The 14,217-nt window shown below is 38.0% G+C and overlaps 1 protein-coding gene across 1 annotated transcript; it reads left to right on the forward strand.

The window, feature by feature from the left end:
- Positions 1-1,272: 1,272 nt before the first annotated feature.
- On the forward strand, positions 1,273-3,935 carry LOC116113897 (dirigent protein 22-like). Its single transcript, XM_031400057.1, has 2 exons — positions 1,273-1,473; positions 3,441-3,935. Exons 1-2 carry the CDS (start codon positions 1,273-1,275, stop codon positions 3,933-3,935), a joined length of 696 nt encoding a protein of 231 aa, XP_031255917.1.
- Positions 3,936-14,217: the final 10,282 nt, after the last annotated feature.

Raw genomic sequence — 14,217 nt, forward strand, 5'->3', positions numbered from 1 at the left:
AATAAGATTGAAATGAAATGCCAGAACACATAATACATTTTTAAGTACTAAAAAGTCAGTTAAATAAACAATGTCTATGTGCATGGCAGGGGCAATATTGCCATTTGGCATACAAACAAAAGTGCTAGTGGTATTTATGGTATGGGTATGGAAAAATTTTGGATTGCAAATTATGTGGTTAGTAACTCCTAAATCAATTATCCAAACATTATTTGTAATAAGATTAAGACAGTAAGATGTACTGTGTAGGAGGATGTTGATGTCTTTGGGTGTTGTTCAACATTTGTAGGAGCTCAGTGTATTGCTTTTGGCTGATCAAGAGCACTGAGACAGGATCTCCTGAAGAATTGCTAGATACTTGATGCACTGAGGGGTTCCATTTTTCTCCTTGGTGGGGTGCCCATGAAGCTTTCAACAGTGATCCTGATTGTGATTTTGGCGTTTGCAATAGTCACAATAAAATTTGGGCTTGCCTTGTTTGGAAGATCTGGGCCCATGGTAATCATTTGACCCATTTGATGAAGACCTGGGCCTATGATAGCCATTTGACCCATTTGATGAGTTTGGGCTGGCATAAGAACTAAAGGAGGAAATAAGACCAAGCCCATTAGCATTATTTGACCCGGTTGACTCTTGGATTGATTGTGAGCCGTTGGATGAGTTGAATGAATCTCAGCCACCCATTTTCCCATATAAAAAATTATTTTCAACCATTTGCAAACCTAGCCGTTGGAGAGCTACTTCAGTTGAGAGAGAATGGTGAGGCTATGATGCTTGAGTGTGAGCGCCAGTGAGTGCCAAGGTGTCTCCTCCTGAGAACCATCGACAACTTGCCGTTGGCTTTCCTCTTGGACTGCTAATTGGAAAGTTCGACGAAGAGAGGGTGGTGGATTGGATGCGAGCATCTAAGTGTGAAAGGACAAGTAGCTGTCGTTGAGGCCAGGCAAGAACTTGCTCAAGCGCTCTTGGTCTCAGATCCGATGATATTGTCGGAGAGTCCAGCGACCCAAGAAGGGTCTCTTCAACAGCATCCAAGGCTTTCCAAATGGAACTGAGTTTGTTGAAATATGTCATGATTGTCATGTTGTTCTGTGTGGTTTCCGAGAGACTTTACTGGAGAGTGAAAGTCTAGGCAAGATCTAACTTATCATACATCTATTTGATGTATGCTCATGTTTTGCTTGCTAGATCAATGGGTGGCAAGCCGGCGACAACCTCCGATGAGATGCAATTGCTGATCCAAGCACAAATAAGCATATTACATCTGTTTCAATGGCGATGGAGGTAGTCGTCGATGGGTGGTTGGGTGTTGGTGTCGTCGATGGGTTGTTGGGTGTTGGTGTCGTCGATAAAGCTCTCTTTATCCTTTGTGATGAAAGCACAACAAAAATCCCTTGCCCAAGTGGCATAATTCTTAGATCCCGTCAAGATTTGCTTGATGAGAACGATGTCAGGGCCATCGAGAGCCGGTGCGTATAGTATGTTGCCTTGTTTAGGGCGGCAGTTGGCGACTGGAAACATGTGGAAGTTGAAGGGGATTTGGGTCGGGTAGGGATTTGAACCCGATTGGGAATCCTAACCCGATGTGGGACCTAGATAACCAAATAGGTATGGGAAGTAGTTGGGTTATGGGTTTGAGCTGATTAAGGTTGGGCCTGTTTGATTTTGTATTGGGGTTAGGCCGGTTGGGAGTGGGCCTGTTTAGTTTGGGTTTGGGCCTATTTGATTTGGTGGGATGGAGCTTGTTTGGCCCACGGTGGGGTTTGTTGGGGTTGGGCCTATTTGGTTTGGTGGAGGTTGTGTTTGAGGAGGCTGTTTTGTGGGGTTTGGAAGTGTGAAATTTGTGGTTTGATTGTCTGCCATCTGTTTGCAAAAAAATTGAAAAATTAACCAAGGTTTCTATTTGATTTTAATTTTTTTTAAGGGAAAAAAAAGAGAGGTTTTGATGGACTGGAAGCTTAAAAAAAGTGCTTTGATACCATGTCAGAAGCTAAAGGAGAAGAATGTCAAAAACTAAAGAACAAGAATTACTGGAAGAAGAAAGAAGCAAAAGAAGCAGAGTATCTGCCAAAGACCATCTAAGAGAGAAGAGAAAAAAACCAAAATAATCAATTCTGTATTTTATATTATGTATTATGTTCTGTACAAAAAGACTATTTATACAAGTGTAAGAATCTATAAAAGGCAATCACATATTATGCCTTAATGCCACAATCTCACATAATCAGGGATGTAATTAGCATAAAATCTGCTATGTAATAATAACCTAATATTAGTTCTCCTAAATAAAAATATTAATATAGTAAAACCTATCTATAGTCGTAATGGTGGAATTAACCAATTTTATTATTATGAGGAGGTTATAACTTAATAGAGGTGTAATTACAAAAATTATTGGTTTGATTTTTGATTTTATCATTCATGTTTTAGTAGTATAGTATTAGGATTTCAATTCATATTTTAGTACTTTTAGGATTTCGATTCAGCGCTTTAATTGCCTACTTTTGAAACGGATAGAAGATTGTATCTTAGAACTAGCAAAGATAAGTGTCATTGATGAAATTGTAAATGTAGTTGATGCATGGTCAATTGATGTGAAGCCACATACAATTGCCGATGCTTTTAAGCATTACAAAATTAGGACTCCCAATCTCGATGAATTGCAAGTTACAAATGAAATGGATAAGGAGAATAAAAGAGTCATTGTAAAATTGAGGGATCAGATTCGACAACTTCACTACACTAATCGAATGGATATTAATGTCTTCTTCAATCATCCAAATGAGCAACGAATCGTGTCTAGTTTAACCAAAGAATAAATCATTGCTGCAATTAGACAAGAAGAGAAAGAAAATAATCCTAAGGATGATAGTACAGAAATACAAAAGGTTTCGTGCCATGAAGTTCTAAACATGCTTGAGAAGCTAAAAATATTTTGGCTTCAATAGGAATATGTCCATGTTAGCGAGTTATTACGTACTCGCAAGGTAAAAGATGTGGTAACAACTCTAAAACATAAATATTTGTCCAAACAACTTTAGATAAATATTATATTTCATCTTAAACCTTTACTGTAACATAACATATATTTTTTTGTAATATACATATAATTATTACTATGTAAAAGCAACTTTCCTTAAGACGGGAATTAGAAAAATTATAACTTATTACAATATGGAGTTTATTCTTATTTATAAGTATCCCAAATTGGGACTAGAATTTTTTATAACTGTTTAGAGTTTATTCCTATATAGAGTATCACTATAGAGAGGTTTTACTGTATCTTCACAGTTTTCTCTCTATAAATATTTCTAATCAGCTTGTGTAAAAAAATGTCACAACTTAGAGTCGCCATTGCAAAAATTCTTCCAATTTCATCTTCCCAAATCGCCATTTTCTTCCTCATTTTATTTTTCACAATAAACTTCGTCTCATGAGAGAATTATGGCTATGCAAAAACCCTAGACCAAAAGCTCTTTGGCCTCAAAAATGGAAAACTTAGCCATTTTTGCATGCATTGGCATGACATCGATAGTGGCAGCAACCCTATCGCTGTGAGAGTGGTGTCACTGCCTTCAAATTCATTGACAATATTTGGTACAATCAGCATGATTGATGATCCCTTGACAGAAGGGCTAGAATTGAGCTCAAAATTGGTGGGGAAGACTCAAGGGATGTATGCATGGGCTGCACAAGAAGAATTTGGCTTGTCAATGGTTATGAATTTTACTTTTGTGGAAGGAAAATATAATGGTAGCACCATCACAATTATAAGGAGGAACAAGGTGTTTCCAAACGTTCGAGAGGTGCCGATGGTAAGAAGTAGTGGGCTTTTGCGATTTGCTAGAGGTTATGTTCAGGCTAGCACTCACAAACATGATCTTGCCACAGGAGATGCTGAACTTGAGTACAATATTTATATGTTACACTATTGATTAATTAATTAATTGATGCTAGCTTAATCTTGACAATTTAATTTTGGATTATGTTTTAGCTTCCTTTTGATTGATTTTAATAAGCTAAGTAGTCTTTGGTTTGAGCAGTTAATTTTGTAATAAATTGGATTTATTAATTAATATTAAATGTTTATTCCAATAGAGTAGAGTTGGGCATTTGGGACCGGGTTCAAAAACCCGGCCCTAGTAGGCCTGGTTCCAAAACCCGGTCCTAGTAGGCCTGGTTCCAAAACCCAGTCCTAGTAGGCCTGGTTCCAAAACCTGACCAAGCCTAACGAGGAGGGCCCGGTCCCTCCATTGGGCCCTCCTCCGCCCAAACCCTTTTAGTTTTTTTATTTTTAGCCTTTAGATAATTACTAAAATCCCCTATAAATTTTGAAATAAACATAAATTGTAAGGGTTAAAATAAAATTTTACAAAATTTAAAAAAAAAAATTCTTTAATAACTGTTGGCAGTAGCCAACTGTCATTTTGTTTCCCCTCCCACAACCCCCCCCCCCCCCCCCCCCCCCCCTCAACTACACTATAATATCCCCCAAATCTCTCATTTTTTCTGCACCACTCAATCTCTCTACTCTCTATTCCAAATCTCCAATCAAATGGCTGAATCGCTACCTACAAATGGACATTTCTTACATGACGATGAAGGAGAAACGTGAGATCGATTTGCTTCAATGGTGGAACCAACATGAAAGTCGATTCCCCATTGTAGCTCAAATGACACGTGATATTTTATATGTGCCGGTTTCAGCAATTGCATCCGAGTCAGCATTTTCAACAAGTGGCCGGATTGTTGAAGACATAAGATGCTCTTTAACCGATGAGATGATTAAAGTGGTAACATGTTTACAGGATTGGACTCATGTAGAAAGAAGACTACAATAGCACCCTAAAGATCCTGAACTACTCAAACTCTTTAGGAACACAGATTTTAATCATTTAAATATTATTGACGATGAAGATGAATAATTTAATAAAAAAAATATTTAATTATTTCTTTATGAAGCGTGAATGTGTGATTGTGTGAATATTACATTTAAGTTAAAATTAACTATTATTTTATTATTATTTTTAAATAATTAAAATTTTAAAAACTTACTAATCTACCCCTAAAAATTACTAAAGCCCCCTACATAATTTCATTTCGCCCCTAAAATATAAAAAAAAAAAAAAAGATAAAGGGGAAAAAGAAATTTTGCAGACCCATAGGACTGGTCCAGGTCCTAAACTTGGTTATAGGCCTGGGACCGATCCTAGGCCCATGAGCGACTAGTCCCAAATGGGACCAGTCCCAAACGGGCCCAGGCCCAGGTCCGCTTGGGACCAGTCCTTGACCAGGTCTACAATAGAGTGATGTTATTCAAGCCTCACTCAAATTCTTTGTAAGCTCCAACATTGATTTTAAAAAAAATTAAATTTTAATAGATTTTAATTTATTCCAAAGTTATCATTTTCCTAATCCTTTCAACTTTTTTCTCTTCTCTCTTAGTCTCTTATTTATTGGTTTATTGAGAAGTAAATGAAACTTTTATTCAAAAATGAATTTGTGGTAAGGAGTAGCTATGAAACTTTACAAATTTCAACGCCTCTTTCCTTCACGTTTTTTGACATAATGGTTCATTTGATGAAGCAATGTTATCTAAATAAAAAATAATCATGCTAATATAAAATTATACTATTAGAATTTTTGTTTCTAGGAAATTGAGCTCTTGGCAAATATAAAATTTATGTCAAGAAACTCATCTCAAGGGCTCACTTGCGAAAGAGATATATATATATATATATATATATATCAACAACTTCGTACATGCAAAGTGCTAAGTTGACCCCAGAAATTACACGTGATTAATTGATTTAGATTTGGGACAAGGTTAATAACACAAATGAATGCAAAGATTGTATGATAAATAAGACAGAGGGATTTTTATAGTAGTTCGGATACTTAAAGCGATTCCTACATCCACTATTTCTTTTATATAAATGTGTGTTGCAAGAAGTTGCGTACAACGAATAGTGAGAAAAGGTACAATAACTGCATATTCAGAGAGAATATCAAGTCAGTCTTTTTCTCATAGGTTGCCTTTGCTACAGATTGTTATGAAAGTAAAGATCCCAAATTTGAGAGGGGTATTCCTCTATTTATAGTTGATGAATTCAAGGTAATGATTACAAGTCTGCAAGTGAGTAGATGTCGTGCAAGTCCTTCCTTGCTTCCCATTAGCTGATAACTTAGGAAATATCCTCAAATTATCTGAGGTTTAGACAGGTGTGCGGTCCCCATTCACTCATAGACAAAACCTAAATTCATTGAATTGGTGACAGTCGTATTCTCTCTATCTTAGGACGACGTGGCAGCTCCTAAATGGCACAAAGTCTTCCTGAATTTTGATTGGTGTCCATTGATGTAAGCTTACGCCAGTCTTAATTTTTTAGGCATAATAGAAGCGTCCCAATTCTTAAGGTTCAATAATTGGAACTTGAGAACTTCATGATTATGTCGCAACCTGACTTGTCTTTAAAAATGCTTGCTTGAGCAAACAGCTGAGAATAGTCACATCGTTGCAGACAACCTGAAGCTGGCTGCTTGATCTAACTAACGAACTGAGTGTAGGTCATGATTTGGATGTTGAGAGTTACATAAGCGACCTGACTTGATTTTCTATTAAGGTCCGATGACCTGAGCTTGATCTTGTTCAGTGCTATCAAAATGTGCTTTAAACTCTAGCTAAAATATTCAGGGTTTGAGTCACCCCTACATGCAACACCTTTACAAACTCAAAGGGCAATGGATATCCTTGAGGTGAAAACAAATGGAGAAGAAAGCTAGAAACCACTGGGCACCTCAGTAGGTCCTAAAAAATGTGATATGATTTACCATCACAACAGAAGAGATTAAGAAGGCAATAGACAAGTACATGATCTAAGTGGAAATGCACTGATACAGGTCTCATATGGAACAAGATCCTCCTAAGGAAATGGTTACGATCTCGGAAGCCATTTTCAAACGTGGAGTGAGGATATCCCTCCACCCTTATATCAGGTTGATTCTCGACCACTTCCAAGTCGCGCTATTCCAGCTGACGCCAAATGCATATATGATAGCGGTCGCTATGTATATTGCATTTGGCGAGAACAACCTTGGGGAGCCAAAGAAGTAGGTGCTCGCTTGCACCTATTACTTAAAGAAAAGCAAAGATAAAGACTAATACTACCTCTCCAAGAGATCAACGATCGAGAGAGAGATATTTGATTACCCCAACAACGTGGGGCTTATGAAACCAAATATTTTTTCTTCAAGTGCGATGGATTCTGTAAATTTAAGGAACTGAGTAGGTTTTCCTTTCAATTTTCAGATCGTTCGTACCCATAACTTGTTCATTTAGGTATTAAGCAAATAGACTCTCTGTTTCTTTGCAGAAAACAAAATGACTAGGTTATCGGTGCTAACTGATTGCAACCACATCAAAGCATTTGGTCGACTGCCCAATCAAAGTCACGATGCAAAGCTGCTCATGACAACTATAAATCTTTGAAGATAAGGATTTTTCACTCCTGACACATATTTAGATGGTTCAGCTTATAAGTTTTTCTGAAACAGAAATAACCCAAGTCTTTTTACAAAAGGTGACTGTTTTTGCTGATGTGTCTGTATGCCATGCCACCAAAGAAAACAAAGATGTCGAAGAAGTCTGCAGGATTTGCATTCCCCAGGCTAAATCCGACCAAAACAGCTAAAGTGACCTCCAACGATATCCCTCCAATGAAGACACAACCTAGTGCCAAAAGGCAACCACCTGCTAAGCGACATGAGAAAGCTCCCCAGCCTGCTACTGCTCACTCGGCGAAGAAGAAAACCATGGTCTCGAAGACTAAAAAGAAGGAAACAATACCAACCAAAGAAGAAACTGAATCAAAATCAAAAGGCTTCGAGATACTGTCAGGTGGATTATAATCCTATCAACCTCTTTCTTCAAAGGTCGCCCTACAAAGCACCCCAAGAACTTCACAAGTGGGCAAAGGCACCTCGCAAGCAGGTGAAGGCATGGCCAAAGGTCCTTGCCACAAAGAGGTACGACCAATCTATGTTGAACCTCTTAGGGCAAATGCCATATCATTTAAGGTCACCAGTTTTCACCCTTTTGGAATGCCAACTGGCATCCACCTTTGAGAGGTACATGGCCTCCCGACCTACCGACCTGATGGCCACCGCACTTCAAATGCAAAGTCAGGTAAGACAACTCTTTCTCTTCAAGAACTTTTTCTTGTAAGTCGATTCTTTAGTTTTCTTTAAGAAAAAACTAACTCTTTATTCCTTTGTTTGCAGTTTTTGCTAGCCCTAAATGTGGCTCACAACAAAATGAAGATCAACTCCTCTGGTAAGCATCATGAAATGAAGGAGGAGAATTCCAAGTTAAAGAAAGCCCTTGCAACTTCAAACCAAACTACAAATGCTGCCCAGGTTCAAGCGAACATATACCTAACAGAAAGGAATTCTACTTTACAAACAGTAGATTTCCAGAAGACCAAGCTCCTAAAGAAGGATGACAACAACAAAGAGCTCTAACTGACGATAGCGAAGCATACTAAAGAGTTGGGCCAAAGAGAAAAGGAGCCGCAAGAAAACTTAGAACGTAAGAAAACAATAGAAAGACTCAATCTGAGTCATGGGAGAACTCAGAAAAGGACAAAAGATCAAGAGAGATAGATCTCGAGATAGCTCACGAGCAAATCACTTCGCCAATTGAGCAAATAAAGCAATTAAACTTTGAGGTGGAAACGAAAGTTACTCATTAGGCATGCAAGCTATTCATAGTCTACGACCGAACAACCCTAACTTAGACATTTCCAACCTCCCTGAGGAATACCAAGTTACTCTTACTTCACTGATGTCGATAGAAGAGCAAGAAGAACAAGAATCTCCCCCAGTGGAAGATTAGCAAAAGGCAGAAGTCCTTGAAGATCAAGCAAATGACCTAGAGGTTGCAATAACCAAAGTTAGGGATTCAATGCTCAAGACCAGTGATCGACCTCTATTTTACTCAAAAAGAGTATTTCGTACTTCCTTTCTGCTTTCATTGTAGCTCTTGGTCATCCTTTGTACATATTTTGCAATATATAAAAAGACTTTTGACTAATTCTGATAGCAATTTTATAATTTAATACTTCATAGAACAAATATAGCCTTTTTTATCATAAAACTTGTAAAACATTGTAAACGATAAGATTATTTAAAACTTGAGATTATGACACAAGTAATTCTTTGAGAAGAAATGGAATAATCTTATTCACAGCATTTATAATAGGGAAAATTTACAAGTAAAACCTGATCGAGTAAGCTATACATGAGTTCGGAATTACTGATAATAAGGGCGTAGATGCTCAGCATTCCAAGATTGCGATACTTTAGAATCATTAAGTCTTTTGAGATGATACGTTCCAGGTCATACCACCTTAGCGACGCGATATGGGCCTTCTTAGTTAGGTCCCAATACCCCCGTACTTGGTTCTCTTGTACCAAGAAGAACTTCTTTTAGCATCAGGTCACCAACCTAGAAGTCTCTTCTCTTGACTTTACAGTCGAAGAATCTTTTTACCCGCTATTGGTAGGAAGTTATCTTTAACCGAGCCTTGTCACAATGTTCTTCAACTAAGTTCAGACTTACACGTAGTAGTGCTTCATTGTCTGTTTCATTGTAGAATTCTCTCCGAAGTGAACCAGCTCCTACTTCCATCAACACCACTACCTCACAACCATATGCTAATGAGAAGGGTGTTTCTTAAGTAGAGGTCCTCAGAGTCGTTCTATATGCCCATAAAACTTTTGGGAGATCATCGGCTCAATTCCCCTTCGTTGCACCAAGCTTGGCCTTAAATGTGTGCTTGGTAGTCTTATGGACAGCTTCAACTTGACCATTAGCCTACAGTCTTTCTACTGAGGCAAATTTCTTATGAATCCCTAGTTTTTTGTAAAATTGCTTAAAATCCTCATTGTCGAACTATTTCTCATTATCAAAGATGAGTGTATGAGGAATTCCGTAACGAAGCACTATATTATTGAAGACGAAGTCTTTAAGCTTCTTGGTAGTGATCGCGGTCAAGGGTTCTGCTTTGACCCATTTAGTGAAATAATAGACTACAACCATAGAATATTTGACACCACTCTTATTAGTTGGCATAGGACTGATGAGATCAATCTTCCACATAGCGAATGGCCAAGGACTGGTCATCGTTGTCAATTGGTGGGAAGGAGCTCGTGGGATATTCACGAATCTTTGGCACTTATCACACTTCTTCACAAACTTGAAGGCATCTTCATGATGTAAGGCCAATAATATCCCTAGCGGATAATTTTATTAGCGAGAGATTGTGCAGCAGTGTGATTACCACATAACCCTTCATGTATCTCTCTCATATCCATGTGTTAGAGTTGGTGCCCTAGAGCCAATCAATTGTAAAACTAATTCTTTGTAATAATATTTATTAATCAATAAACGGCAATTTTCTTTTATATCATGTAAATCATAATTGCGTGTATTGATATATGTCTTTAGGATGGTAGAACCGTGACTAGAGTATCAAGTGTTTCAAATCTTGATAGTAAGAACCCTATGATCACATTGATGGCCATTCTAGAAATGTCCGTAGCCCCAGTATTATTCTGACCAAGGACATAGATAATACAGTAAGGCTATCATAGCCTTGAATTACCCTGTCGAAAGGCAGTAACTAATCTCACTTGTCAAGGTTGTTTGCCGACAACATGATGCAATGCATAGGTTCTTGCTAGAGGCAAGTTCACTGGACAGACCCACCAAAGGATTTTATATGGATAGTAACCCCAGTGTCTGTGAAATAATTCTCTAATGGATTGTGGTGCATGTGATCCTTAGACTTGAGATCACTGGAGTGTCTTGTGCATCGATTGGTGTAGTTTGACACAAGCCTAACGTAGTTCTATTTAGAGCTATCAATACGGTATGATTGGCTACATTGAGAAGTGTATCAAGACTATGGTGGATCAACAAAGGATTCATCACTCCCGGGTATGGGAGAAGTTATCTCACGGCACAATTCAGTGAATGGCAATGACATTAAAGCTATGGCCACAGTGGGATTAAGTTGTTGCTCAATCCAATTTAATATTCTTGTCATTGGTCCAATAACTGAATACAAACATGTTAAGGATATCTGAGGTTGACATTATTTCTGTACCTTAACCTTGATGAGATAACGGATGATGAAAGGATTTAATTGCATGAAAACCATACTGTTGCCAGGCTACGATTTCACTGAATCCAAATCTGTCAGGTGGTCATGATGCCTTGCTAGGGGCCAATCTTGGTATGTGTGTAGTGAGACGATTGATTGGAGTTAATCGCGATACTACTCATTGTCGATATGATGAGGAGCCTACAGGTCATATACTTAAAAGACAATTTAAGAATCGATCTATGAGAGCGGTATTTTTGTCTTTTAGGATGAAAGGGTATTTTGGTAATCTCACAGTGTAATTAAATTTGTTGGAGTTGTTGCCTATGTTTAATTTAAATATCAATATTAAAATTAGTGAGATTATATTTAAATATATGTGCGCATATATTTAAATGGATTATTATTTTTAATTAAATGTTAATATATATATATATTAATTGATTTTAATTATAATAATTATTATTTAAATTTAAAATACCAATTATAGGGTGTTTGGTTGCAAGGGTGAGTTTGTGTTGGTGCACATGGCTATTCCTTAATGGAATAGGGTTTTAATTAGTTGCACTATGTAAGTGCAACTTAAATTAAAACATTAATAAAAATATTACATTCATTCCATTAAAAATAAAAGAAAAACCCTAGCCACCCAAAGCTCTCTCTCACGTTTTCACTCTTTAGTGCAACAGAAAAATTTCTTTTTCTCTTGATCTTTCTTGATTCTTAAAGCCCTTGGTTATTCTAGCAAAATAATCAAGGGTTCTGCAGATTGTCTTCGTGTGGGCAGCGTGAGTGTGTTTCTACGTTGAATAAAGTAGCAAAATCATATCCGAAAATATTTGGAGGAGCCTCCAAACGTGTGTAAGTATACTAAATCCTTGTATGGATTTATTATATTGTTGTAATGCATAATTTATAAACATGTAAACACTATAATTAGTACCCAGATTTGGGATTAAGCATTTGATCAGTTTTTATTTGTTTTTGAATCTGTGTTTTTCCACTGCATATACCTGATCACTTGCTAACACCATGAAGTTTAACAGCTCATGCCCAGAAGTGGCATCAACAAGCTGATCAATTCTAGACAAAAGGAAACTGTCCTTCAGACAAGCTTTTTTGAGATCCGTGAAATCAACACAAGTTCGCCACTTACCATATGGTTTATTCACCAAAACAGGATTGGCGACCCAACTAATGTAATGAATCTCTCAAATGAACCTGATTGAGAAGAGTTTGTCCATCTCAACCTTAAAAGCAGCATAACGCTCTGGGTCAGTTGCTCTTCTCTTTTGGCGAACAGGTTTGAATTCACTATCGATGTGTAGTGCATGACATATAACATCTGGGATGATCCCGACCATGTCAGCATGAGTCCATGCAAAAACATCTATATTCTATCCGAGGAAGCTCGTTAAATCAATAGCGAGCTGAGGGCTAAGATTGCTTTCGATTCTCAACACATGAGTCAGCTCATCCTAGTCAACTAAAACCTCATATAAAGTCTCAATAGGCCCACTGTGGGAATACTCCTTAACACGAGGATCGATACTTTCTTCCCCTGGATTGGGTTGCGGTTCGACCCTATTGATCACTATTGCCTACTTGGGAATGCCTACAAACTTCCCTCTCCTTTTGCATGCCATTTGCACTACTCTAACATAACAGTTGTGAGATTCACGTTGAGACCCCTTAACTTCTCCACACCCTATGGGAGTGAAAAATTTCATCTTCAGATGATAGATGGAGGTGACAACTTTGAAGTTCCGTAGTAGAAGTAGTCCCAAAATGCCATTGAAAGTTGACGGATAGTCTCTTACCAAAAATTATGTCATCTTAGTCACTTCCTGTCACTTTGGGTCACGTTGAGACCCAAAGTGACAGGAAGTGCAATCGTTCCCCTGGGAATGAGATGACCTCTGGTAAAACCATAAAAGGGAATGGAGACAGGCTTCAGATATATCTTCTCTAACTGCATTTCCTCAAATGCTCGCTAAAAAAAGATGTTCACGGCGCTCCCATCATCCACCAACATTTTGTGGACTTCGCACCTTCCTATCTCAGCCGTGATGACTAGTGCATCTTTATGAGGGTGATGCAATCGTACCGCGTCTTTCTCAAAAAATGTAATCTCTTCTTCTCTACGTGCCTTAGTAGGTCGCGGTGTCATGTTTAACATACTCACAAGTTCATGTCGAGCCTCTTAAGCGTACTTCTCCTAAGCACCTAGAGAGTTCCTCATGATGTGCAGTCCCCCAAAAATAGTCCCCACGAAATGGAGACCGTTGAAACACAGCGCTTCTTCCCATCATCCTCTTGATCCTTCTCCTGAGTGGGAGTTGGACCATCAACATACTCCTTGAAATGCCTCTTTTTAATGAGGTCTTCAATAGCCTACTTAAGAGCTTGGCATTTATCGGTATGACGCTCATTATCCCGATGATAAAGGCAATACTTCTTCTTGTTTCTTTTTTAAGGTGAAATTTTCTTGGAATTTGGCTCACCGAGCATATTAGCTTCTTCTGATTTATCTAGAATAACTGAAACTGATACCTTAAGAGGAGTAAATAAATTTCGATCGCGATCACGACGAAGGACTTAAGCGTAGGATTTATTAGGCTTAAACATCTATTTCTTTCCCTTTCTCTAATCGTCATTAGCCTATTTGTAATCAAATCTTCTACTACTCTCTTCCCGGTTTTCCTCCCTCCAACTAGGAGCGCTGGTCGAAAGACCGGGGTCATGGCAATTCAAAGCAGCCACTAAATTCTCTATTCTGAGATATTTCTTAGTGATGTTGTAAAAGCAAGAAAGAGAAATATCGTCCTCAGACTACAGTTTCTTCCATAGGTTGGTTTGCGAGCAAACTCCAGTGATAATGAGAGTTTGAGCTGAATCTTTAGGTGTATTAGCCACCTTATTCAGTTCCTAATGGAACCTATCAATGTAGAACTGGAGAGATTCATTTCTCTCCTGTCGTATGTTGCTAAGGTAGCTCAACGACATTGAGAACTTCCGATTGGCTTGGAAGTGTCTCAAAAATAATGAACAC

The sequence above is a fragment of the Pistacia vera genome, unplaced genomic scaffold (genome assembly GCF_008641045.1).
Source record: "Pistacia vera cultivar Batoury unplaced genomic scaffold, PisVer_v2 Contig692, whole genome shotgun sequence".
In the NCBI taxonomy this organism is placed as follows: Eukaryota; Viridiplantae; Streptophyta; class Magnoliopsida; order Sapindales; family Anacardiaceae; genus Pistacia; species Pistacia vera.